The 25,140-nt window shown below is 46.7% G+C and overlaps 2 protein-coding genes across 4 annotated transcripts in view; one reads left to right on the forward strand and one right to left on the reverse strand.

Annotated features, from left to right (window-relative positions):
- The first annotated feature begins 79 nt into the window (after positions 1–79).
- Positions 80–6,148, forward strand: SH3BGRL3 (SH3 domain binding glutamate rich protein like 3). Its single transcript, XM_083628239.1, has 3 exons — positions 80–1,252; positions 2,107–2,274; positions 5,239–6,148. Exons 1-3 carry the CDS (start codon positions 1,205–1,207, stop codon positions 5,302–5,304), a joined length of 282 nt encoding a protein of 93 aa, XP_083484365.1. The 5' UTR covers positions 80–1,204; the 3' UTR covers positions 5,305–6,148.
- The window catches only part of UBXN11 (UBX domain protein 11), a 33,322-nt gene continuing 14,209 nt past the window's right edge, over positions 6,028–25,140 (reverse strand). For 2 of the 3 annotated variants that reach the window (XM_083627520.1, XM_083627521.1), the window contains exons 9-15: positions 20,916–21,127; positions 16,874–16,951; positions 13,423–13,546; positions 11,988–12,091; positions 11,211–11,278; positions 10,437–10,583; positions 6,028–9,364 (exon numbers count right to left, since the gene is read on the reverse strand). In XM_083627520.1, the coding sequence (XP_083483646.1) occupies positions 9,205–9,364; positions 10,437–10,583; positions 11,211–11,278; positions 11,988–12,091; positions 13,423–13,546; positions 16,874–16,951; positions 20,916–21,127 (893 nt within the window). In that variant the 3' untranslated portion in view covers positions 6,028–9,204. The remainder of the gene's footprint in view (positions 9,365–10,436; positions 10,584–11,210; positions 11,279–11,987; positions 12,092–13,422; positions 13,547–16,873; positions 16,952–20,915; positions 21,128–25,140) is intronic. The other variant, XM_083627522.1, reaches the window with a different exon arrangement.

Raw genomic sequence — 25,140 nt, forward strand, 5'->3', positions numbered from 1 at the left:
AAGAAAGCTTACTTTGCCAGGCTACTTGGTACTTAGTATTTTGGTTACAAAATAAAGTGGAGTTTCTGCTTTTTAAAAAAGTGCCTTTATCCTGGACTGCTTTGAGTTTTACCTCTGCCACACTTGGCCTTCACCCTGCCTTACTACCCTCCCATTTCATGAGTAATAGACTAATCCAATTTGGCACTAATTTATTGTATTCATACCATTTTCTCTGTGAGGAACTTTTGGCCCTCCAGTTGTTACTGAAAGTACACCTTCCATCATCCCTGCCTGGTGGCCACGCTTGCTGGTCTAGGTAATGTTAACACAAGGAAATAACTTCAGGTGTTATTTTGTGGCTCAAGCAAACCCACATATCTGGTGTGGGTGTACAGAAATGTACATGCTGGCAGTGCTAGAGTTGTTATGTATGCAGGGGTAGTATTACACAGAAAACAAATTATTAGCTGAGTAAATACTAATATGTGTATGAATTCCGAGGCAAACTTGTTGCCATATTTTATGAATCATAAAAGGTGCTCTCTTTCTGAAAGCAGGGAGTGTCTCTTTCCACGATGGCGTTTGTCAGCTGGAATTTTTATGAGCACTTTTATCCCTGCTTGTAGAGTTCATTCTTCCTTGATTAACTGGGGAAGCTTTTTAAGTCGAGCTTTTTAAACCAATTAAACGTTTCTTCCTTACTGATAAAGAGCCGATACAATGTAGTTCATAGACCATAAACTATACTTCAGTGGAAAGTCCTGGTCGGTATTTTCAACTTTCTGCTGTCCAACAATGCACGGTCGATGGTGGTAAACCTCAGGCTGCGCGTTCTTTCCTCGAGAGCAAGTCTGCGCGCGAAGGGGCTTCTTTCCAAGTTAAGACTTCCAGGACCAGCTGCAAGTGGATCGTGAAAGATCTACAGAGACACACTCCTCCTGAGAGCCTCTGGGCTGAGGCTCCGCGCCTCCTGAAGGAAAGCGACTCCCAACCTAATGCATGGGGACAACGAGCGACCCGCCTCCAAAGCATCGCCTGGCGGCCGGATCGCAGACTATCCGCCCCGCATGCCCGCGGCTGTAGACCCCATTGGCCTCCGCGATCACATGCTGGGCGGGGCTGGGAAGGAAGCAGATTCCCTCTCCACCCCTTTCCTCCGCTTCCTTCCAGGCACCCACCCAGCAGCCAAAGCAGAGAGGGAGCGGCGACAAAGCCCAGCATCATGGCCAGCCTCACGGTCTACAGCACCTCGGTGACAGGCTCCAGAGAGGTGAGTGGCGCGCCAGGGAAGGTGAGCTGCCTCGCCGAGCGGCTCGCTTCTCCCCCGCCCTCCTGGCACTCCGAGGCGGAGCTTTTCCGCCATCCCTCTGCAGCGTGCGCTCCCCTTTCTTGCTCCCTCTCCCTTCCCCGCCCCCATGCAGCTGGCTGCCTTTTCAACCCTCGCGTCCTCCCGCTTGAATTGAGCCCCCCGTTTCTTGCCCCCTCCCTTCCAGCTCCCTAGACGGGCTTCTCTTCCATAGGGGATTCTTCTCTATCCAGATGCTACAGTCATCTTGTTTTCTCCCCCAAACCCCGCGAATGATCTATGAGAAACCGGAGGGGAATCCAAACTGGGAGCCCCTCCAGTTCTCTGATGGCGGAACGAACCAGAATGAGAGGTCCAGATCTCCCTTCCCATTTGAAAGAGGATTTCTCCCCGCAGCCTCCCGCAGCCCAGTGTCTTCCTTGAACAACACAACGCCAGGCTGATGGGAGTTGTAGTCCAGAACATCTGGAGGGGACCAGTTTTTTCTGGGGGGGATCCTCCCTTCCAGATGCAGTCTGAAGCAGCAGCTCCCTCCCCCTTTCATTTCTGAAATGGCCCTGCCCTCTCCTCGATGCCTAGAATCCCGCCAGCGCTGGCATTTGTACATACTGGGCTTGGTCTGTATTTGGAGAGAAGTGAAACCTCCTCCCTCACAAAGCATGGCTGGTCTCGCAATCCCTGCCTCTGGCTCTTTGTTTTGCATTGAGCAATATGAGCAGGCTGTGTTCCCATGTGTGACCTTCCCTATGTATCAAATCCCAGAACAGGGTGATTAATCTCCTACTCACCCCGCCCCCCCCCCTTTGTGTGTTCTGCAGATCAAATCTCAGCAGAGCGAAGTGACCAGGATCTTGGATGGAAAGAACATCAAATACACCCTGGTGGATATCTCCCAGGATAACGCCCTGCGGGACGAAATGAGGGCCAAATCGGGCAACCCAAAAGCCATCCCTCCCCAGATTTTCAATGGGGACCATTACTGTGGGGTGAGTGATTGGTGCAGAAAAAGTTATTTCGCTCCCTGGTCAAGGCTAGTAGTGAAGAGATGAGTTGGCTGTTCACAAGAGGTGTGACTGGTGTGCCCCCCCCAGGACAAATTCTAATATATAACTATAGATCTGAAACCGGTAAGACCATTCATATATTTAATGGCCTTCAAGAGGCCTTTAGTTTGAAGCCTTGAATGCAGACCAGACCTATGTGTGCATATGCATGTGTGAGTAGGCCTGTGTGCCTTAAAAGAGTAGGTCTGTTGCTTAAGTCAGGGGCCAAATGCAGCCCTCCAGGACACACACACACACACACCGGTCCTTGGGACTTTCCCTACTTTACTGGGGATTGAACCTGGGACCTTCTGCATGCAAGACCAATGCTCTGACACTGAGCTATATGTGTAAACTTGTTGTTGCCCTGCCCATTTTTTCTTCTGGCCCTCAATCTGAAAAGATCACACGTACACACAAACACACACAAACGTGGCTTAATGGATGCCTACCCTGGTTTATGTACAAGGTTCTTTATGGCCCTATGCATGAGTTGCATTTACAGCTTTTAAAGGCAAGGCCTGCTTTGTCATTCTAGCCCTATTGTAGTCTGTCCATGGTTATGCCCTAGCAGGCTCTGGTGGCTGGTAGGATGGAAGGCAGGGAGACTAACACTAGGTGGGGCTAGAGACCAGTGACAGGCAGAGCCCCCACCCCATGTCTGGTTGTAAGTAAGAATGCGGCAGGCAGGCAGGTAGGGCTGGCTGAGGGCAGGCTGGGGTTGATGGGGTGATGCCCCATATGCCTGAATGGACCTAATTAGATTTGTGGGTAATGCATGTATAATGCTCAGGTGCGAGTTGGGTTATATGTGAGCCTCATGCTTTTTTTCAACTCATTGTAGTAAATGTTCACTGCAAAAATTACAAATGTAGTATATGCGCAGTGACGTATTATTTTAGAGATTTGCAAGTTGACCAACATTTGAGCTTTTGGGCTCCTTCCCCCCAAATGGGCTTTTTTGAATGTCCCTTGGGTGAAAAGCCTACCCTGGCTATTTGTGAACATTTGTGTACTTAAAATGGCATTTGCTATTATTAAGACATCCCTGGGGTGCTGCTCTTTTGAGGTGACATGCCGTTGCCATCTGACATCTAGGGAGCAAGCAAAGGTTCATGCCCTCCTTTTGTCATCAGCTGCTTGTTGCAAAGTGCTTCGGAATGTGTGACAATCAGCAGGTTAAGTCAGGAAATAAAAGTGAATCAGAGGCAATGTGCCTCTGCTGGGAATTACAAACGGAAAGAGTTGCTGTTGCACTTGGGTCTATTTGTAGCCATCCTGTAGCCATCTAGTTGACCAACAGGGCCCCTTTTGAATCAGAGCTAGGCTAAACTGTGTTTTTTAATATTAAAACAAAACTTTGTTCTTGAGCCTCTTCTAGGTAGATATGTCAGTGGACTACTAACTGTGCCCTCCCTGTCTGGAATAGATCTTGGGATCATAAGGATCTTCTTTCTCTCCTCCCCACCTCGAGGATTCCCTGATATGACAGGGAAGCTGCGGCCCTCCAGAGGTTACTGAACCCAAGTTCCCATCAGCTCCAGCCAGCCTACTCAGTGGCCAGGGATGATGATAGCTGTATTTGCATTCCAAATGGACCCAACCTCCTAAGTCCTTGTCAGCCCTATCCTGGTCACAGGTTATCCAGCCTCAATAAATGGAAACAAGACTGATGCAGACAGTGCTTGGCTCTCCTTCACTGGAGGTGCCAGAGGACCATCTATCAGCCTTTGTTGTTCCATCCCAAGGCTATAATTCCCTGCCATGTTAACAACACCCAGAAGTGACAGATTCCAGATCAGAAGTCATTTCCTGTGTTACTTGTGAAAGCTCCCTTTGTAACACCCAGCTAACAGGAAGCCTTGTTTGGTGAAAAGGGGCTTTTCAGCCATGAGCCACCCATAAGGATTGTGTCATATACATCATTAAATAAGCTTCACCCTCTCTGTCTGGGGACAGATTTCCAGTGTGGTACTTGGGCCAAGTTCTGAACGACTTTTATGCTTTAGGACTGGGGGGTGAGAGAGATTTGAAAGAGAGTTGCTTTCTGTTGGACGGTTTTTTGAAAACTCTGAAGCCAAGGTGCTTGATTCTGTGGTTATCCTCCCTCTGCAACCCTTGTTGCTGACCGCACACCAGCGCTCGCTTAGTCTCTGGGTCACTTCATCTGTTCTAAACTCTGTCTTTACAGACAGGAGGTGATGTCCATTGTTTACGGCAACCACTTTTTCTGAAACAAAATTTTAATAATGAGCCTCTGGTTAACTGTGGTCCCTACTCTTTCTGCTTCTGATGAGCCTCTTGAGTGAGCAGGTTGCAGAATGGAGCAAGCTAAATTTGGGAGCACAGAGGCTTCTTCGGTGGTTGGTGCAGAATTCCTCATACAACTCTCTTGACTTTTGTTTGAGTACTCGGTTCAAAGGCTTCCTGTGTCATGTTCCTGTGCCTTGATGAGAAAAGAGTTCTGTTGAGCTTCTTGCCCTAGTAGCAAGAAGCTCAACAACTGCACTATACATTTAAAGCAGTATCATATCACTTTAGACAGGTATGATGGCTCCCCCCCAAGAATCTTGGAAACTGTAATTTGTTAAGGGTGCAGAGTGTTGTTAGGAGACCCCCTTTCCCCTATGAGGGCCACAATTCCCAGAGTGGTCTAAGCATCAATCCCCTCCTCCCAGGGAACTCTGGGAATTGTAGTTCTGGGGAAATAGGTGGTCTAACAATTCTCAGCATCCTTAACCAACTACAGCTCCCAGGATTCTTTGGGGGAAGCCGTGACTATTCATAGTGGCATGAGACTTCTTTATAGTGCAGATGGGGCCTCAGAGGCTTCTAGCTTTCTATTACATATTGCCTTATTATTGACTCTGTATTTGAGTTTTGTTTCTTGCTTCTCCCATCCGGCAGGACTACGAACTGTTTGTGGAAGCAGTGGAACAGAAGACCCTGCAGGAGTTCCTCAAGCTAGCCTGAGCATGCTTTGTTCCTTGCCCCTTGACCCTCTGCCCTACCCCAAACCTGGACTTTGCATTCCAAATGGATCACTACCCAACCTCCTATGTCCTTGTCAGCCCTAGCCTGGCCCTGTGTGACCAGACACCTCTCCAGCTCCCTTTCATTGCCTGCTTCCCTCTCAGCATGGTCAAAAAGAAAAACACTTTGCACATTCCTTTGAATGCTGCTGGGCCTTGCTCCTCGTGCCTCTGTGGATGAGAAATCTACCAGTCAAGGACATCGGAAAGCAGAGCTTTCCCCAAACCTCCTCCCCCCACCCCTTGTGCCGAGCCTGCCCTTGAGAAAAGAACAAGGGGAGGCGTTGCCTCTTGTCTTATAACCAGTTGCAAATGCTGGCTTCCACACTTCCTCTTTCATTCCTACCCAGGAAATGAGAGCAGCAGCCGTCTGCTATAATTAATATTACTTTGTTATATACCAATGCAAAAGTACTGCACAAGATGATGCGCTGAAATTTCATTTTCTGACAGAGAGATGGGGTAGGGTTGTACGTGTGTCTTAAAATTACTTCAGTGCAGCTCAGACTCTCCTAGGAAAAGCGGTTTCCAAGAGGATGGTGAGAGCAGATCTTGTATTCCATTAGTGTGTTCCCACCCCAACTCATATGGGACGTATATAGAATGCTAGGTCTGTTCTTGCATCAGCTGTTTCACACTTTTTCTTTTTTTTAAAAAAAAAAACAAAACTGGCTTTTTGCAAATATGGACCAAGTGCATTTTCAGGTTTTTTCCTTGCTAAAAGCAAAATTTGTAAAAATGGCCATCTCATTTGAGATGCTATTAAATGTTGCTAAAAACCTCAACTGTGGCTTTGTGTGTATCTTTAACTGGAAGATAAAAGTTGAGTACCATCCTGATTATTGATTCAGAAATCCATTTCCCAGCTCTCCTAATAGCTGGGTTGATCACATTTACTATACCTCAGCACAAAACGATTTGTTCCTGGACCAAGCGTTGGACAGGTGGCAGAGTCCTGTAGGCTATATTGGGATGGTTTGAGCACAGTTGCATCAAATACCCATAAATTTCTAAAATAGTATCCTTGCACCCTTCCTCAATAACTGAAGTAGATGTATCACAAAAGCGTAAATTGTAAAGACTTGTGCACTGAAGCCAGGATTGTTTTGCTGTGGATGTACGATGGGAGATGTGACATCACTGAATTGTTTCTAGTTACAGTCAGGTTGGCTCTAGGAAGGAGGCTTGGTTGCGATTTGTCTATTCAGTGGCAAGACTGATTCATTCATTGTGTGGGATTACCTGCCAGTGAAAACAATGCCATGCAGAAGGTGCTAGTAGGGGAAAATGCACTTGATAGCGATCACCAAGAAGATGCCCTTAACTCATCATGCACTACTTCTTTAAGTGGAGTTCCCCTCACCTCCCACAGAGGAAGGCAGTAAGCCGGTGTAAAATGTCAGCTTACTCATTTGATCTCTTCTTAATTTGAGACTGCAAATGGGAACTGCAACAAAATGTTGCAGTGTGTGTGCCTTATGCTTAGGGTGCCAACCAGCCGGCATGCTCTCTTCCAGGATATGCCTTTCTGTTCCCACTTTCCCCAGGCTTTATGTTTTTTATTCTTCCCCATCAATCATTCAGCATTCAGTGCTCAGTACTCAAGAGTGGTTTAACAATTGATCCCTCTCCAGAGGGAAGGAACTCTGGAAGCTAGCCTTGTGAGGGGAATAGCAGCCTCCTAGTAACACTCAGCACCTTTAGCAAACCACAGTTCCCAGGATTCTTTAGGGGAAGCCCTGGCTGTATAAAGTGGCAGGATACAGCTTTAAATATATAGTGCAGATGGGCCTAAGTCTGGCAGGAAAGTAGTCCCCATCTCCCAGTTCGGCACCAAGGAGGGGAGAGTGGGGTCTTGTTTCTGTATTGGTGCTAGGCTGTGGAGACTCAGGACAAAGCTTCAAATCAGAAGAGGCAGAGTTTTACAATGAGCACAAATGGCTGAGATTTGTGGACCTCCTGGGCATTGGTGATTTTAGGGGTTAGAGGTGCTGTGTTATGCATAGGGAAGGCCAGATGCATTGGCGTTCCTGTTGAAAAGGTGCAGATCACCCAAACTTTGGACATCTCTCCTTGTGGCATGCAACCAGTAACAATTAAGTAGATAAGGCAGTCATGGATTAGTAAGCACTAGGAACCAATTTAACAGGTCAGAAAAAGCATCTGGTGTCTTCATAGAACAGTACAACTTCACAACTTTGGAACAATTAAGAAGGTGGGGAAGAAGAGGAATTGGATATGCTTGAGTCCTTCCTCCTTGTCAAAGAAAAGGCTGAGTCCATTCGGTACACCACTTTTTAGCAGAATTGTGGCTTAATAATTATTTTAAAACCCTTCTCTCTGGCCAGCTAATTTTCTGGAGGAAGGGAGGTTTTGACATGGACTGATCATTGAAACATGCAAATTCCATCCCAGAAGGCGTAGGGAATGACACCCTGAAACATGGCTGTCAAGGCCCTCTTTACTGAACAACTACAAAGATCAGTCGGGGTGGAAGAACTTGCTACCTAATATTGCAAGCCTTGGGCAAACGGAAACAATAACAAGGGACATTATATTGAACAAGGTGGGTTGCTGTTATGAGATTCGGTCAGCTTTGCATATAACTCGCCAGAGGAAGAGAAATTAACTGTGTTTTGTTGTGGCCTCAAAAGAGACCTGCTAAAGGTAATTTCTCCCACACACTGGCTGGTTTTTAACTGCAGGACATCCACGTTTGGCTGTAGCCAGAGTTGTATGTGTGGGGAACCTAGTCCCTCCAGCATTTGCTGAACTACAACTCCCACAATCTCTGACCACTGGCTAGACTTACTGGGGCTGGTGGGAGTTGTAGTTCAGCAATATCCAGGGGGACAAAGACTCCCCAGTCCTGCCAGAGACAAGGGATGGGCTGCCCTGGCACTGCATCCACGCTATGGGGGTGGGGGGAGAGGCACTTCTCACTAAGCTTTGGGGCATTACACACAGTGTATGGGCTGGCTGAAGTTGGGACTCCCTGTTTAGCCTCTTGCACAGGGGAGGAGAAGCTTACATGTGGCTGAGATGCCTTTGTGGCCACACAAAGTTCAAGGTTGGGTGCGCAGGTCCTTTTCAGCTTCAGGAAAGGCAAAAAATGTTCATCTCCCTTTCCCATTAGAACTAGTGGAGAACCATGGGCCTTTCTGATGTTGCTGAACCATAACTCCTATCAGCCTCGGCAAGTGGTCAGGGATGATGGGAATTATAGTTCAGTAACATCTGGAGGGCTGAAGTTTCTGCACACCTGCATTAGATGAATTAACAGGCTTGCATCACAGGTGCCCCTAACCCCACCAAGTAGTTGGTAAATCCTATTTGTGAGGCCCTTGTAGGCTACAGGAACAGGGTGGGTGCTATCAAGCACATGGTGTGCAGCAGTGCATGGTCTGGGACTCAGCGCTCATTTGGTGATGCAGCAGCTTAGAAAAGGGAAACTTCATGCTACCACCAGTAGCTGAACCGTGTGCTCTTTCTTGGAGCGAGGGTCTAGTGTTTCTGATGAGAGCTTTACAAGGGCCAGAGTCTCTTCATCCATTTGAGGCTAATGATAACCTAGACCTGGGGCTAAGCCCCACTCAAGCTGGGTAACAAAGGGAGGGTTAATGCCCAGTATTCCAACTACACCCCAACCCCGGCTTTCTCCTTTGACTGGAGTGCTGAGAATAGCCGCAAAGGTTGGAGCTTGGGTAAGTGGAAAGGTCAGTCCTTCCCTGTTTCTCTCTCTGACTAGAGGATGTCATTTTTGCACAGGCTCTCCTGAAGAAGGCACACTACTCCCTAGCTGAGTGGCAGCCAAGCCTGATGAATCATCCACTGTAAACCATTACACTTGTTGCCCTTGTGATTTGGTTGACGGGGCCCTTTTCTGCAGCCGAAGCGAGGCATTGGGGACCAGCCCACACTCCTCCAGCGTCATGAAGTTGTTGTTATACACTCGATAAGGAAAAGTGCTGATGATCTCGTAAGGTTCCATTTCTTCTCCCCTAGGAAATGAGCAGAATACTGCTTGTAAGTAAGCTGATTTGGAATTTGACATTCAAATGCAAATAATTTGTTTAATGCAAAATTTAAAAATTTGAATACACATATTGAATAATTGTTTTAAATTTATCGGCATCTTCGTTGCTTTGGCTTTGGGAGGCATCAAGCCAAGAGTCTGCATTTCAGAAACTATGCTATGTCACTGCAGGACCTAGACAATAATGCCATTGGAAGATTCTCTAAGGAAAAGACAGCAGAGCACCACACTTCAGTTTATTCTCTAGAGAGGCTCCTTACATTCAAGAATGAATATTCTTTGCATGACCCCTCGTATCTCTACATCTGAGCTATGCAGCTTACCCCGTTTCCTGTGGTCATAACAATCTCTGTGGGTTCAGCCACACATATTGGGCATGGAATGAAGAGTGCCTATGGCAAGATTTTCCAGGATCCTCACTGCTACTATCCCTTGGCAGTAGCCCTACCTGCTTTGATGGTATCATGACCCCAACCAAAAACACGAGAGCAATGCCAAAGTGGAAGAGGCTGACATGGTATGTGATATACAGGCACTTTTATTTATTCCTTGTACAAACTCCACTATGGAGTTGTGGCAGAAACCGGAGAACTCAGCAGAGGTCAAAACCAGAAGGAAATAAGGACAGATAGTGAGGAGTAGGATATACAATGGTGAAAAATTAACTGGAAGGTGAGTCAGGAACCTAGATGCCTGTATGATGTGATAGATCAATTCCCCCAAAGCCATGGGATCTTTCCTACCTTGTCCCTCCCCAATAACCTGAAAGTCAGTCATAACCCCGAAAGTGTTTATTATTTGCCCTTCGCCCCCAAACGTTTACTCCCCATATTGCATTGCAGAGGCCTGGTCCTCCTAGATTCTAGGTGGGAGATCAATCTGAATAAATTGGCAACATTAAGCAAAAACGCACACTTTCCCCCAATCTGTTTATAGTGAGCACAGACTTTAGTTGCTGATGTTAGTTGCAGAATCAGGAGTTTAAGGTTCAGAAACTTCTACAAAAGATTATCTGCCAGAATGATCCCTGTTACTACCTGCTCTGGGCAAGATGCTGGCGCAGGTCTCCGATGGTCTCGGTGAATGGCATCTTGATGATATAGGTCTTCTCCCCATTCTCTGACTTTATCCGAAGAGTTGCGACATTGGGGTTGGAGGCCTTCTTTTTTTCATTCCCTTCCAACCTGAAGATCAGAAAAGCTGGTTAGAGAAGGGACAATGTTTTCTTTGAAGAGGGTGGGGAACCTTCCCAGGTTGACAAGCCCCATCTGCCCCTCATTTCCCTCAACAGAACATGCAGAAACTTGTCCAAGCCATATGGGGTATTAAGGAAGGAGCAGTATCTCTGGTGGGGGACAGTTTGTGCAGTAGTTTGACCACCTTTGGTGCACTCAGTTCTCACCTGTGGCTCCTAGAAGCTGACAGTGGCCCCAGGAAATGGCTTCAACTGGCCAGCTAAACCAGATGAAGGTAGCTGATGGGTCTTAAACCCTCAATGAATCAGGTGAGTAAGGGACTTGTCTGCCCCCTGTCAAAGGTGAATTATGAGAACCCAAATCACATACTTCTCAATGCAGCTCTGAATAAAGGGCATCAGCGTGAAAGAAAGTGTTACAGTGGCCCTCCAGATGCTGCTGGACTCCAACTCACATCAGCCCCAACCAGCGTGGCCAGCTGTCAGGGAGGACGGGAGTTGCAGTCTAGCAACATCTGAAGCGCCGCAGGTTCCCCCTCCTGCACTACAGCTTGAGGAGACTGCATGATGCCACAGCCATTAATGTGAAGAGGGGAAATTGCCTTTTCTTTTTTACCTCTTCTTCATTGCTTCAATACTAGGGGTCTCCACCACAATCACTTCGTGGCTTTTTCCACCTGAGCCCTGGAACCAAAGAAGGAAATCTGTGTCAAAATCTGACTGTCCTGAGAAATGTAAACGGAATCAGCTGCCCTGCTCATCTCAGCACATCCAAACATGAAGCAAAGTTGTCTTTTGTTGTACTGTTTAGAACTGAAGGGTTTGGTCCTGGGTCCTTGGCTATTAATTAAAACTTCCAAACTCAGCTCAGACTCCAAGCTCAGAGTCTGGGGAAGCTGCCCATGGGCTGGCAACCCTTACTCTAACCACTACACCCCACCACACTAGCTTGATGGCACTATTTGAATGCCAATAATATATAGCCTTTGGGGAAGTGAGAAGATAACCATATGAACCCCAATTTCCTGTCCTTCTGATACTTGGGATTAGAGATGTGCTTTCCCCCCTTACCTTGGCTACCATGTCAGCACTGATTCTCAAAATGAAGGCAGAAGGGGAAAGATTATCATTGTGTATCATTTGTGTTGGGCTTTAGGTGGACAAGGAAGGAGACCCTAAAAGGGCAGGTATTCCACATGTGCATCCTATATTCTTTTGGCACATTCTGGTCACAAAATTAAATTCTGGTAGGGAGAAGGATTCTAGGTAGGGATATGGTACCTAAGCCCACACTGCTGCAAAGTATTGGCTATTAGCAGAAGTGCTGACCAGAAGAAGGAACCCCAGAATCAAACCCCATTACATGCAGGCTGGAGAAGGAGTTCCATCCTACCTGGAGGGTTTTTTTAATTTCTCCTCGGATATCGATCACTTGCCCATCTTGAATCCGTGACTTTGGAAGCTTATTCAAAAACTGCTCCATGGTGAGCTTAGGACCTGCCATAACAGAGGATTGTGGGAGTAAATGCTTTAGTGCAGGGATGCCCAAACTTTTTTCAGAGAGAGCCAGATTTGATGAAGTGGACATGTGTGAGGGCCGACCAAAGTTGTTGAGGTGTTGTTTTTTTAGGGTTGAGGTTGTTGAGCTTTTTTTTGGATTTTACCCCAAGAAAGAAACTGCCATGGGGGCTGGATTGAACCGGTCAGGGGGCTGGATTAGACCCCCAAAATGGACTTTGGACACGCCTGCTTTAGCAGATAGGCAAAGAAAGAACCCTAGGCATAACACTGGGACTTTGCACTAAGATCTTGTCATCCAGTGGCTGCAGAAGTGAGAGACAATTACTCTCTGGTTGCCAGCCACTAAAAGAAAGAGCTCCAAGCCATTTGCCCTGAGACTGACGACAGCTGACCAAAGCACAGCCCATCTCTGCCACCAGCCAAAGTGCTACTTCTAATCAGGTAAGAAAGCCAGCAAGGGGAAATCAGTCTGGTTTACAGTCAATTTAAATGCCTGTTTCACAGCTCATCCCTCCTTTCTGGCATTGGCAGACAGGATCTTCTTCCTCTGTCTTTGTCCTCTATTCCACTCTCCCTTCTTTGTCATTTTCATTTGGGAGCCTGGGGGTTGGGCCTGCGTCTTGTTTTGATTTAGTTACAGTGCCTGCCATCAGCTCTGAATTGTACCTTTTACTGATGTAAGCCACTTTGGAAACCACTCTTTGTCCCGCCCCCCCCCCCAGTGCAGCATGTTACACTATCGTTGTTGTTAGTAGTAGTATATACATTGTTTTTTCATTCATTCATTTTTAGTAATTGACTTCTTTCCAAAAAGCCTTCTGAAGCGCTTCTTGTCAAGATGTTTGGTGGGGGAAAACAAAAGGTCCTTTCCATCACAAGCAGCATATAACACAAAATGTCATTCAACACAATGCAATGTCAAAAGTTTTGTCATACAAGAAATGGAGCCATAATTAACAGAGTGGTTGTAAGTAAATAAGGAGATGAGTTGAGGACCAGAATTTTAAAACACTGAACGACACACACAAACACACACACACACACAGAGAGAGAGAGAGAGAAAGAAAGAGAGAGATTAAAGGAAACCAAACAAATAAGAACAAGAACATAGGAGATTGCCTTATAGTGAGCCAGACCACTGGTCCATCAGTAAAGTCTATTCTGGCAGCAGCTATGCAGCAGAGAGGGAACCGTTCCCAGCTCTACCTAGAGAAGCTGGGGATTGAACCTGAGACCTTCTGCATGCCAGGCAAATACTGCTGCTGAGTTAGGGTCCTTCCTACACTCACCATTAACCACCATCTCACCTGGTATCTCATTTGTCTCCTTTAATCCGCTTGGTCTGGCAAGGCCAATGACGTGGCCCTGGCCTGGAAAACTTTTGTGCTGCAGCTTCCTCTCCTGAAATACGGTGTCTCGCTTGTCGGTGACCTGTGGAAGAGACCCGTATTGCTATTCAATGCCCTACCTAACCCCAAACTCCAGAGTTCAGTGTTAGGCAAGGAAGTGTTAGTAAATGTTGGCAGCAGTGACAAATGGAGGATGGAAGAGAAGTCATCATTTCCTTGTGCAGAAACTGCAAAACAAATGATCAGTCAGCAGGGATGCCTCAGCCTGATCAGCAGGACAGTTGCCACAGTGGCACTGCCTATCAAGCTGGCAATGCTTGATAACTCAATAAACCGCACTTGGAGAGAGGTGGGTCAAAAAGGTTCACTCAAAGCAAAACATTCAGGGTTGTATTCAAATCTAGTCCTACTCACGAGTAGACCAGGATGGCTAAGTAATGTCCAGTAATTTCAAGGGACTACTCTGAGTAAAGCTTAGGTTGGATACAACCCTCGGCTGGGAGCCACCACAAGCAAGGCCTTTTCTGCAGCCATCATAAACCAATGTGTTTGTGTGAGGAGTCTCAATGATCCAAGATGTGCCACTGCCTCTACCAGACCAGCTGCTGTATAAAAGAAAAGAGGGTCTCACTCCTTGTTCTTTTGTTCTATCAGAAAAGCTATATGAATCTAATCCAAGAGCCACCACTTAAAATCCAGAAGCAAACTCAGGGCCAATTTATGCAATCCACAAAATCAAGTGGCAGCTCATTTCCAGACTGCCCCAATCTGGGCTATGTGAAGAAGTAGGTTGCATATTTGAAACATTATCCTAGAAAAAGAAAGGAACACACACATATAGAAAAAACACTCTGCATGTGCTCTGAAAATAAGCATGGTGGGAGAAAGGCTTCTGGTTATCCTTCTACATAATGCATTACTTTCCTTTGTGCTGTGAATTTTCTCCCATGACATGCGGACATTCCCTCTGGCAACCCAGGATAGTACCGTACAAAAATGCATCACTACTTGATTCTATAACTATCTTGCAGAAACTAGAAGTTGAGAGCAAATGGGAAACCAGAAAGATATATGAAGCCAAAGAGGCCCAGCTGTCACGTGTTCTGGATCTCTAACTGTATGATCCTCTGGAGACGATCCTCTGCCCCAGCTAACATTTGGACCCTGCGGCTTGTGCACTCTTCCCTGCTTGAGTCTAACTGACTGTTCAGTTCTGGCGCTCCCCACACTTCACCTGCAAAAGGAAAGGGAGCAGGTGCTTCCCCTCTGCTGTCTCACAGGGACTTTTTTCAGAAACCCCAGATCTTGTTCTTGTTCTTTTCTCTTTTATGTAAAACATTTTCCACTCATCTATGAATAATGAGAACAAAGAAACACAGTTTCCTCCACCTACTTACGAATACTGGGCAAGAAAGCAATATACTTTCCTCCCACCTGTTTGGAAGAAACTGCTCCAGTTGCCTCCAAACAAAGCAAACACACCATCTTAATAAGTCACTTCTGCTGACAAGGATCAGAGCAATGCTGTATCAGTAGTTCCACCCGAATACACTACTCTAGAAAGTTAAAAATAGTCTATTGATAAATGACTTCCTCATTTTCCTTCTTTCTCTAAAACAGAAGGGCACAGCAATCCCAAGGAAGGTGGTAGGGGTGGGAGAAGAGACTATGGCACGACTTTATGAGGGAGCACCCCTGGGCTAGCACTGGCCTGGTCAAAGGATGGGTGGCATTCCCTCTCTGTTTACTTTTTCTCCTCCCCCCCCCCATTCCTGCTGCAACTGGTTTCAATGGAAAAGGAAAGAACTACACCAGCTTCAAGAGTGTAGTATTACTTCCTAGTCAAGGGCATGTTCAGAGAACAAAAGGCCTCGTATTCTGTGAAGCTAGGGCCTCCCACAATCTGCCTCCAACACACACCCTTTCTTCAGTTGCATCAGAGCATTAATAGAATGGGATAGCACCAATAGAATGGGATAGCGCGGGTGGCGCTGTAGTCTAAACCACTGAGCCTCTTGGGCTTGCCAATCAGAAGTTTGGCGGTTTGAATCCCCGCAGATGGGGGTGAGCTCCCATTGCTCTGTCTCAGCTCCTGCCAACCTAGCAGTTTGAAAGCATGCCAGTGCAAGTAGATAAATAGATATCGCTGCGGCAGGAAGGTAAACAGTGTTTCTGTGCACTCTGGTTTCCGTCCTGGTGTCCCGTTGTGCCAGAAGCAGTTTAGTCCTGCTGGCCACATGACCCAGAAGCAGTTTAGTCCTGCTGGCCACATGACCCGGAAAGCTGTCTGTGGACAAACGTCGGCTCTCTCAGCCTGATAGCGAGATGAGCGCTGCAACCCCATAGTCACCTTTGACTGGACTTAATCGTCCAGAGATCTTTTACCTAGTGTGGTTTCCATGGCTCCCCCAAGAAGGTCTCCAATGGCAGACCTTCTCTACGCGCAGACCTCCCTCTCTGTAGTCAGAGAGGGAGGTCCACAACATCCAATGACCCTTCAGGGAGCTTAGTATCGCCCCCTAATCAGTTAGGTTTTACCACAAGCGATATATTTAATCCTCTTCTAATCAATTCTCAATAGATGAAGCAGCAACGTTCCAGTCACATGCTTTTTCAAACGTGGCTGTTTATAGCAAGTTAATCTCTAATTCTTTACTTGCCTTATATAATATTGGGCATAATCTAAAAGAAGAATTTGTGCACAGTTTCAACTTTCCATAAAGCAAACACAACTTGGGTACAAGCCTACCAAATATAATAACCACTTTCAGGCACTGTCATTTTGCAGAAGATAACATATTTCTTAATTTGTGGTAACTTGCACCTGTATGCTTTTCACCATCCCTGACCATTGATCATGCTTGCTGGGGCTAATGGGAGCTGGAGTCCAATAACATCTGGGGATCCACAGGTTCCCCACCTCTTGTCTAACATTTTCTGGCTTTTTTTGTCTGCCCTTTTCTCAGAGATCATGTCCTATTATTCTTCCCATTTGCCTGAGAGCTCTCTTCTCCCACTCCTCTTCCTTTCTTGGGTCTCAAAATGAAACACAGATTCATTTTCTCCAGAGAATGTTCATCCACACAGTGATAATCTATTACTGCACACAGAACAACCAATGATGATCGCAGAATTTATTTTTTTTTTAAAGGAGGGAATCTCCATTTTTAAGAACTGATAAGTGTTCCAGTTTTTTAAGCAAAAAGCACTTAGTTCCTCATATATAGAACAATCGGTTCCTGAAAGAGGAAAAAACATTATAACTGCTTAGAGTAAAAAGAGGTTCTCAGTTCTGCTTAAACAGTGGAGCTGCTCTAACTTCAGACCACATTTTTGATAAGCAAATGAAACTTCTGCAAACGAAGAACTCAATAAACAGGAAGCTGTAGGAGAGCAGGGGGTGGCATACCTGAAATGGGATACCATCTGGGTAACGCTTCTGCAGCTCAGAAGGGAAGTAACCGTCCATGATATCTCGTAGGAGTTGCTGAAACCACAAGCAGGGCCCACATGTCAGATTTTTCTCTATACTGAGGGTGGTAGTGCCCCTAAACATTTTTTGGGTCTGGGGACCAGTTTAAGACACTATCACGAGAACCACAAAATACAAATTTCACAGATGAGCAATTGGTGATGCTCAGGACACTGAAACAACTAAAAATCCTACAGCCCCCTCAGAATTAAAACGAATCAAGATAAAAATGGAAAAAGGAACCAACCAAACAGCCAGAAAAGAACATGCCAAAAAAGCTTGAAATAAAGTAAAATAAAATTTTGAAGTAAAAATAAACACTGGGAGGAACAGAGGCTTTGGCAGGTGCTAAGGGAGGAGGAGGGCAGGGTTAAGGGGGCAATAGCACCCGCAGGAACCACAGGAGAGGCCCCCAGGGCTGTCTGGTGACTGAACAACCACAATAAGCAGTCCAGATAAAGGAATACCTCTCATTTATTTCAATTTACAGAATACTCTCTTACCAGAGCTGGAGGTGAAACAAAAAATGCACATAAAAAATGTAAATGTGCCAACAACCTCCATTTCACCAATCCAATTCTGACTGCAAAATATTCAATATGAGAGAGAAATTGTAGCTCAAATTCAAAACAGTTCAGGGACGAGAACCCACAATAAGGAAGAAGCAGACTACAACTTTGGGAGGCAGCTCTGAGTGCCCAGTCTTGGTGAGCATGAGCCCACAGCAGCATCTGGTGGCAGCAATTCTGGTAGTGGTCTGTAGCAGGTAGCACGAGCAGGGGACTGACAGGCAGATCAGAGCCACAGACTTCAGAACCTTGGACAGGTCTTGGGGGTAGACCACTTGCTTCAAGGACTGCTTATGCTAACTGAGCTATAGCCCCTGGGCTTGAGTGTAGGCACAAACCAGGTCCCACAAGCCCTTTGCTCTGGATGCCTCCTTGATTTCATTCTCCACCTCAGGATGACCCAGCACATTTTGATCAAGAGGTTGATAGGCTTTAAAGAGACAGTCCTCTGCCTGGAGCTTGACACTCCGTTACCTCTGCCTGTTGTGGTGAGTAGGCTTGGAGGCACATTTGAGACTAGGTTGCTGATGTCTGGCTTTGGAGCTGCAGCCACTGGGGGTCAGTGGCTCAAACATGTCAGATTTGGGCACGCCTGGCTTAGAAGGGCCTTGATGGCAGATTACGTCAGGGCCCCAATCAATGCTTCCTGGTTCAGCTGTCTACTCTCCCCAAGTCAGGGTGCTGCTGGCAGTCTGGGTCATAACACTGTCGGGTTTCACTTCCTCCTCCTTGGGGTACAACCACAAAGCTGAGCATATTTCCCTATCCTCACACCATTAACTGGGGTTGGTTAATGCTGAGAATAATGATACCAGGATACAGCAAAGGTGATGGGATGGTGGTCAGGGGGAACTCAATACAGGGCTGCCATTTGGGGAGGCGGGCAGCCTTCTATTTCATATTGTGTGGACCCATCCTTAGATCTGGAGGTATCTCCAGACAGCTTTCCTTTCTAGCAGGTGTCAAACACAAAATCTAAATATCACTGCATGTTCTTGCCAGATATCTAATATCACTGAATATTGGCATCAAATATTCAAACAGTTGCAGAGGCAGCAGGTGGGACTTTGCGCTTGAGGACGGAAGCTGGAATGGTTTCAAAGTCAGAAGCAGAACAGCCCTGTGCTCATTCTTGCTTTCCGTTACTTCCTCCTTAACTTGTAACTCATTTCTAGAATGATGGCCACAGTAAGCATGATGGGGGCACTTCCTTCAGGTTGAAATTGTGATAATTGCATACAATTTTCAAGTAAAAACCCCAGAGAAAGGGGTTGTGGCAAGGGCAGACCGCAGGCAGGAGAGGGTACTGCACTCACCCCCCCCATTTCCCTTTTACTCACCCAACCCATCTTTCTGTGTGATTTGTGAATATATTCAAACAGCACACAGAAATGCTGCTAACGTGGGCCTGAAGAGCCTTGGTAGCTTTCTTTCAAGGAGGCACATATTGTGTTTCTGAAGGAGTGCCTTAGATCAGGGCAGGATGACTCCTGGATTCTGTAGTCTTTTCTTTTTTAAAAAACAAGATGCCTCGTGGTTCAATGGCACATTTTAAATTTATAAAGCAAGAGTGCATGCTCCAGATCTGTGTTCAGTGACCCTGACTATGCACTCCCACTTAAGAACATAAGATACTGTTCAAGATCCAGCCAAAGTCCATCTAGCCCAACATTATTTGCAAGAATCTCAGCATCCAGCTGGTACTAAGTGACCCACTGGAAGTGGGCCAACGGGCCACAGTATACTTCCTGCCCACTCCAGCCTAATAGCACAATTCCCTTGGGAGGGACTGAATTCTCATCTCTTGTCTCTTCATGGACAGATGCTACATAGTTCCTCTTATTTCAAGATCACTATGAAATACTCGTCCTGGCAGTCCTTTCCTTTGCCCTCTGCAATGGAAAGGGAATTGGGCTTTGCTGCAGCTCTGAATCTTTATTTGCTTCCTTCACCATGTCCCTACCCTGCAAGGTTCAATACCTTCATTCTCTTTCATCTCTTCCCTGCTATACTTTTCCTGCCCCGGCCCCTAATTCTTCATGATTTACTGGTCAGTTCCAGGGGTGGAGAACCTTTTCAGCTTGACAGCCGCATTCCCTTCTGGGCAATCGTCTGAGGGCCACGTGTCAGTGCTGGGTGGGGCCAGAGGCAAAAGTGGGCAGGGCATGAAATGTAAATTTCATCATTTGTACAGGAGACCAGTTTCAACACACACTCCCAAAGCCCTCTCTATTCTCCATCCAGGCATTGGAGTTCATGCACACATTCCAGCACAGCAAAAACACTTGGGGGGGGTGAAGAAGGGCCAGTGAGTAGTGTGGCCTAGGGACAGAGTGTGTGGTCTGGGAGAGTTCTGACAGCCAGATAGGGAAGCCTGGAAGACAGCATTTGGCCCTTGGGCCTGAGATTGCCTATCCCATGTTTACCCAGATTATGGTTTTGTAGAAGTCACTGATTCTGGTTTGTTAGGATTTAGGTGATCAGATTCCCCATTTAGCCAATAAGCTGGAGCCTGAGAGAAAGCAAACTTTAGTAGCCTACCACTGCACCATCCACCTGAGCTCCTGAAAATTGTGGTGCATACAGATGTATGTGCAAGCATAAGGCAGCATATTTTTTTTCCTACTGCAAGAAGAGCTTGGCTGTCATCATCCCCACCTCACATCAGAGGCGAATTTAGGGGAGCACAACAAGTTCGCCCACATTGGGCGCCAAGCCGAGAGGGCACCACAGGAGGTGCTGCAACAATGATAAATAATGGATGGCAAGAGGCAGGAGGTGCCGAATTTTGGCATTGCACAGGGTGTCACTGAAATGTTAAAGCCCAAAATCCACCACATTTACATAGGTATTGTGTCTGAATCCAGTTATGGTTATTCTCATTCCCCTGCCTCAGGCAGGCTTTCGTTTTTTAAAAAGGTCAAGCACCTCGCAAATGCATCAATTTGGTCTATGCTTGTGCCAAATTATTACTATTATTACAAGTCAATCATTTTTAGACAAGAAGAACTGCTGCAGAGAGTGGGAGATGTGCTTTCATGATGTCAGCCAATCAGCACTATGCACAGCCAGCTTCTGCTAGAAACTAGCAGAACCAGTCAAAGCTCTGAGTACTAGCCTTCAGAGAAGATTGCACCCGTCCAAAGTGAATGAGTGCAATTCCACTGAACCTTGACTGCCCTAATTATGCATAACTGTATATAATCTCGTCGTCCTATCAGGCTTCTTACAAGAAAATGGAAGGAGTCATAAATGCTATAACTTATTTATGGGCAGAAAGTGGGGATTTTGTGCTATCAGGAAAGCCACACAAGAATGTCTGCTTTGTCATCATGTAGCCATTACTATGGGTACACCTGTCAGCCAGCCAGCCAGTCGGTGATTAAATTTCTTTAAGTATTGATTCATACCTGTGTGGAAGGTTCTTCATATGACCGGAAAGGCCCTTTGAACATGACAATCCCATTTTGATAGAAGGTGAGGGGGATTGAGTCCAGCTGCTTCAGCCTAGCACCCCCTGCCGTGTGCTCGATTTGGGACATGCCTTCCCCAGCCAAAGCATTTAAATCTTTCAGGTTTGCAAAAATTAAATCAAAATTGGTTTCTGAAACGATGGATTCACCTATGACAAAAAGAGGAGAAATGACTAAGGGGAAGAGAAACTCTCAACACTGCATTTTAACGGGAGTTCCGGTGAGGCAGCATGGCGGCTGCAGCAGCAGAAAAGAGCTCCTGAAGCCAGCCAGAGTAAAAGGCTGCCTGTCCGATTCCCGGGCTCCCAAGACTGCTGCCGCCAGCACCGCCAGCAGAGAGGAATCGGGGGTGCCCGGGAGTCTATCAAAGGAGCCAAAACACCCCCCCAAGACTGAGATTGAGCCGGAAAGGCACCCGACCCCCCCCAACAGCCCAGAGGAGCTCCAAAACCAGGAGAACAGTGGAGCTAAAGCAAAGAGGGAGAAAGAAAGGGGAGAGAGGAAGAAAAAGACAGAAAAAGGAGCCCCAAAATTTACCGCTGCTGCCCCCATCTCTGCCGTCGGGAAAAAAGAGGAGAGGTAGGTGAGCACCAGGAAGGAAAAAGAGGCTCCAAAAAAACACGTGGCTGAGCCCGACGGAGCTCCAGCGGCAAGGAAAACAGCGAGAAAAGCCGCATGACAAAGGAGAGCACAGAAAACAAGAAACTATCCCTTTTTTTCCCCTTTCTTTTTCTATTTTTTTAACCCCCCTTTTTGTTAACCCCTTCCTCCTCCCCCCTCTCTCCCTTTTTAAAAAAAAAAAATTAAAAAATCTTTTTTACCCCCCCATATACCTACTTTTATCATACTTCTTTTTAAAAGAGGGGCCACTGCTGCTGCAGCCACCCTTTACTTGAACTTTAATTGTTGTTTCTACCTTTTCTACACTATTTAAAGACACCCTTTTCCACACACACCCCCCCAACTTAAATCTCCTTTTATTTTCACCTCAAACTCCCCTCTTAAGAATTAAAGTGGCAGTACCCAGAAAAGAGCCCTGAAACAACACAGGTCATTTCCTGGGACTGCCACTTCGCCGCAGACTTTCCACTCTCTTTTACCTATCCTCTTCGTACCTTACTCATTTTTTAAAATAAAATAACTTTATATATATATATATACACAACAACAACACACACACACACACAATTCCCCCCTCTTTTTAGAGCCCTTTTTATTCTAATTGTCAGCTTCTTCTTGAGGGGGGAATCCTTCGCCCCCCCCTGCTACGACCACTATTCTCTTTTAAAACAAAAATTTTCTCCATATCACTGCTATTGCTATTGATACTCTCCCCCTCAACTCTCCCCTTCCATTTTTCTCTTCCTTTTTTCTCTCCCCTCTCTCTCTCTTCACCCCTCCTTATTTTTTCCTTCTATCCCACCTTTCACTTTCCATCCCCAATTTTGCTTTCTATCCCCTTTACTTCAAAAAATCAACCCCCCCTTTTTTTTTAGCCTGTTCGCCAGATTGTTTTCGAGGGGGGAGCCCTCTCCCCCCACCCCTCTTTTAAAATAAGACTTTCCCCCATACCATTGCCACAGTTCACCCTCCCTCTCCCCTCTCCTTTGTTCTCCTTCCTTTTCCCACCCTTCCCCCTCCTCCTCTCCTTTTCTCTCCCTTTCTCCCTCCCCCTCCCCTTCCCCTACAGTGATACAAATCACTGTATCATACTTTGCCCCCCTCATACCATAGCTAAAACTATTGCTGCAATCTATTACCGCTGATATTATTGTACTATCTCTCCTCTCCCCCCCCCCGGCTCCCCCCTTCTTCTTTCTTCTTCCTTTTACTCCCTCCACCCTTTACATATAGCCCATTTGTCTGTCTCTGCTTCTGAGTGCACTCCCAACCCCAACTTCCACCTTAACTGGACCCCAGTACAGCACCCCTTTGGGGTATATACAACCCCCTCCGAAACAAATATTTCCCCTGGCCCCACCCCCTAATCTTTTGCATCTCTACCTGCTGACCCCCTCCCTTTATATGAACTGTCTGTCCGTTAGTCTACTCATCTTCTTACCTGCCCCCCCCCCCCCCCGCTTTGGCGGCACCGCTGAGGCAACTACAGAAGCCCTACAGAAGTTCTTGAAACACAGGCTAGAAGTGACACAAATGACCACCTAATCCAAACGCTCTGCACAAGCCACCAGCCAAAGCCTGATCAGCTTAGCAACCCAACAATACTCAGGAACCACCACTGCCACAACTCCTAACCACCGCTCTACTCCAAGAGGATGCCAAGCCAACCTCAAACCAAAACCATTAGGGAGACTGAGATGCCACCAACCAGGGAGATGGCAAACAACGCTAAGACCATAACTCCCCTTCAAGATGATGACCGCCCAGTAACGAAACGAGACCTGAGGGAAATGGAAGCAAGATTAGAAGCACGATTAGAAGAAACACTGAAGGCCACAATGGCTCCCATGCAGGTACTAATCAACAATCTAACCTCCAAAGTGGAAGCTCTAGAGAACAAGAACCAAATGCAAGAAAGAATAATAGAGCAATACCGGGAGGAGAATGCACGTGTGAACAAGAAACTGGACGAACTGGTAAACCAAATGGAAGCAGAACACAGAGAGATGAAAATTAAGCAAGCCGACCTTGAAGACCGCAATAGACGTTGTAACATCCGCTTCCGCAACTTTCCTGAAAAAACAGAGGAGAAAAGCCCAGCAGACCTAATTATACACTGGCTGAAAAACATAATCCCAAGCCTGAAACTTGAGGCAGATGACTTGGAGAGGGCTCACAGAGCCCTAAAACCTATGCCAAAACCCAGCGCCCCCCCAAGAGACATCATTGTATGCTTCACACGCTACAAAAAGAAGGAAGAGGTATGGAACAGCATCAGAAACTTAACCAACCTTCGATATGGAGAAACCCCCATCCTGGCCTTACAGGACTTATCCCAGGATACCCTAAACCGGAGGAAAAGCCTGCGCCCATGCACCCAGCGTCTCCAACAAGCAGGGATCAAATACCGATGGGGCTTCCCCTTCCGCCTCATTGTAACAACCAATACAACACAACACATGGCTACCAACATACCTGAGGCCCTGCAACTACTAAAGAACCTTGAACTCGACCTCCCACCGGAATGGCAACCGACAAACCCACCAAGTGACAGCCCCAACCACGAGGAAACAACAACAAACAACTGGACGACGGTACAGAAGAAAAAGAAACAACAGAAGCGGCACAACAACGCAATCCAATACAGGCAAGCATCATGCTCAGAACCGTCCCGCCGGCCATACGACACAAGAAACCAGACCAAGATTAACCAAACCAATTCATCGCAGATGGACAACCCTACAACAACAACCCCAGCTGAATGAAGCAACCAGGAAAAAACCACAAACTGAAGGACTGGTGATTCCCCCCCGTTTCCCCCTCTTTTCCTCCAAAACATAGATTTAGTTAACACCATCAACATCCCCCCCAGCCCCGCACCCCCACAGAAATCCTCACCCCAACACCAGTCCAGACGACCTCAACCACACTCCCCATCACCCACACCTTCAACATCCCCATACTCCATACTAAGGAAAAACAACTCCAACCTCAATAACACAACCCACAATCAGGCTAAAATCTGACACCCAACCAGCACTATGGTGGCACCAGAGCGTACCAGCACCCACATCCCCACCCCAACACACCAACAATGTTGCTCAAAACATTGGCAACATTGCTTATGAACCTTATACTTGACAGCGACGTTACAAAGTCAATTCACACTGTCTCGCTGATCACCCCCTATCGCAGACAACAGGGGAGATGGCCTGTCCTTGAACACGGCCCTCCACACCAGCTGAGACCTAGGACCAACCGGCTAAATGCCAGATGGCCCCAAATACCCCAAACAAACACCTATATGACTACATATAGGAAACTCTCCACAACTTACCCCCTACTCTTTAACCCAAATCTTACTCTAACCCCACTAGCCCCCCACCCACCACACCCTAGGTCAGCGCAACCCCACTGGTTCTTTAAACAACACGAAGAGAGAGACACAAGACAACCCGAACGGGTTGGCAGGGAACCACCCCACATAATAGATAAGCAAGATGGCTAACCTTAAAGCAATTACATTAAATGTGAGGGGGCT

Source organism: Podarcis filfolensis (assembly GCF_964270895.1).
Source record: "Podarcis filfolensis genome assembly, chromosome: 8".
NCBI classification, from domain to species: Eukaryota; Metazoa; Chordata; class Lepidosauria; order Squamata; family Lacertidae; genus Podarcis; species Podarcis filfolensis.

Excerpts from the sequence above, each read along its gene's own strand:
- SH3BGRL3 (XM_083628239.1), top strand. The coding sequence starts at position 1,205 with ATGGCCAGCCTCACGGTCTACAGCACCTCGGTGACAGGCTCCAGAGAG. Across the intron at positions 1,253-2,106 it reads CGGTGACAGGCTCCAGAGAG|ATCAAATCTCAGCAGAGCGA; the intron begins GTGAGTGGCGCG and ends TGTGTTCTGCAG. Across the intron at positions 2,275-5,238 it reads ATGGGGACCATTACTGTGGG|GACTACGAACTGTTTGTGGA; the intron begins GTGAGTGATTGG and ends CCCATCCGGCAG.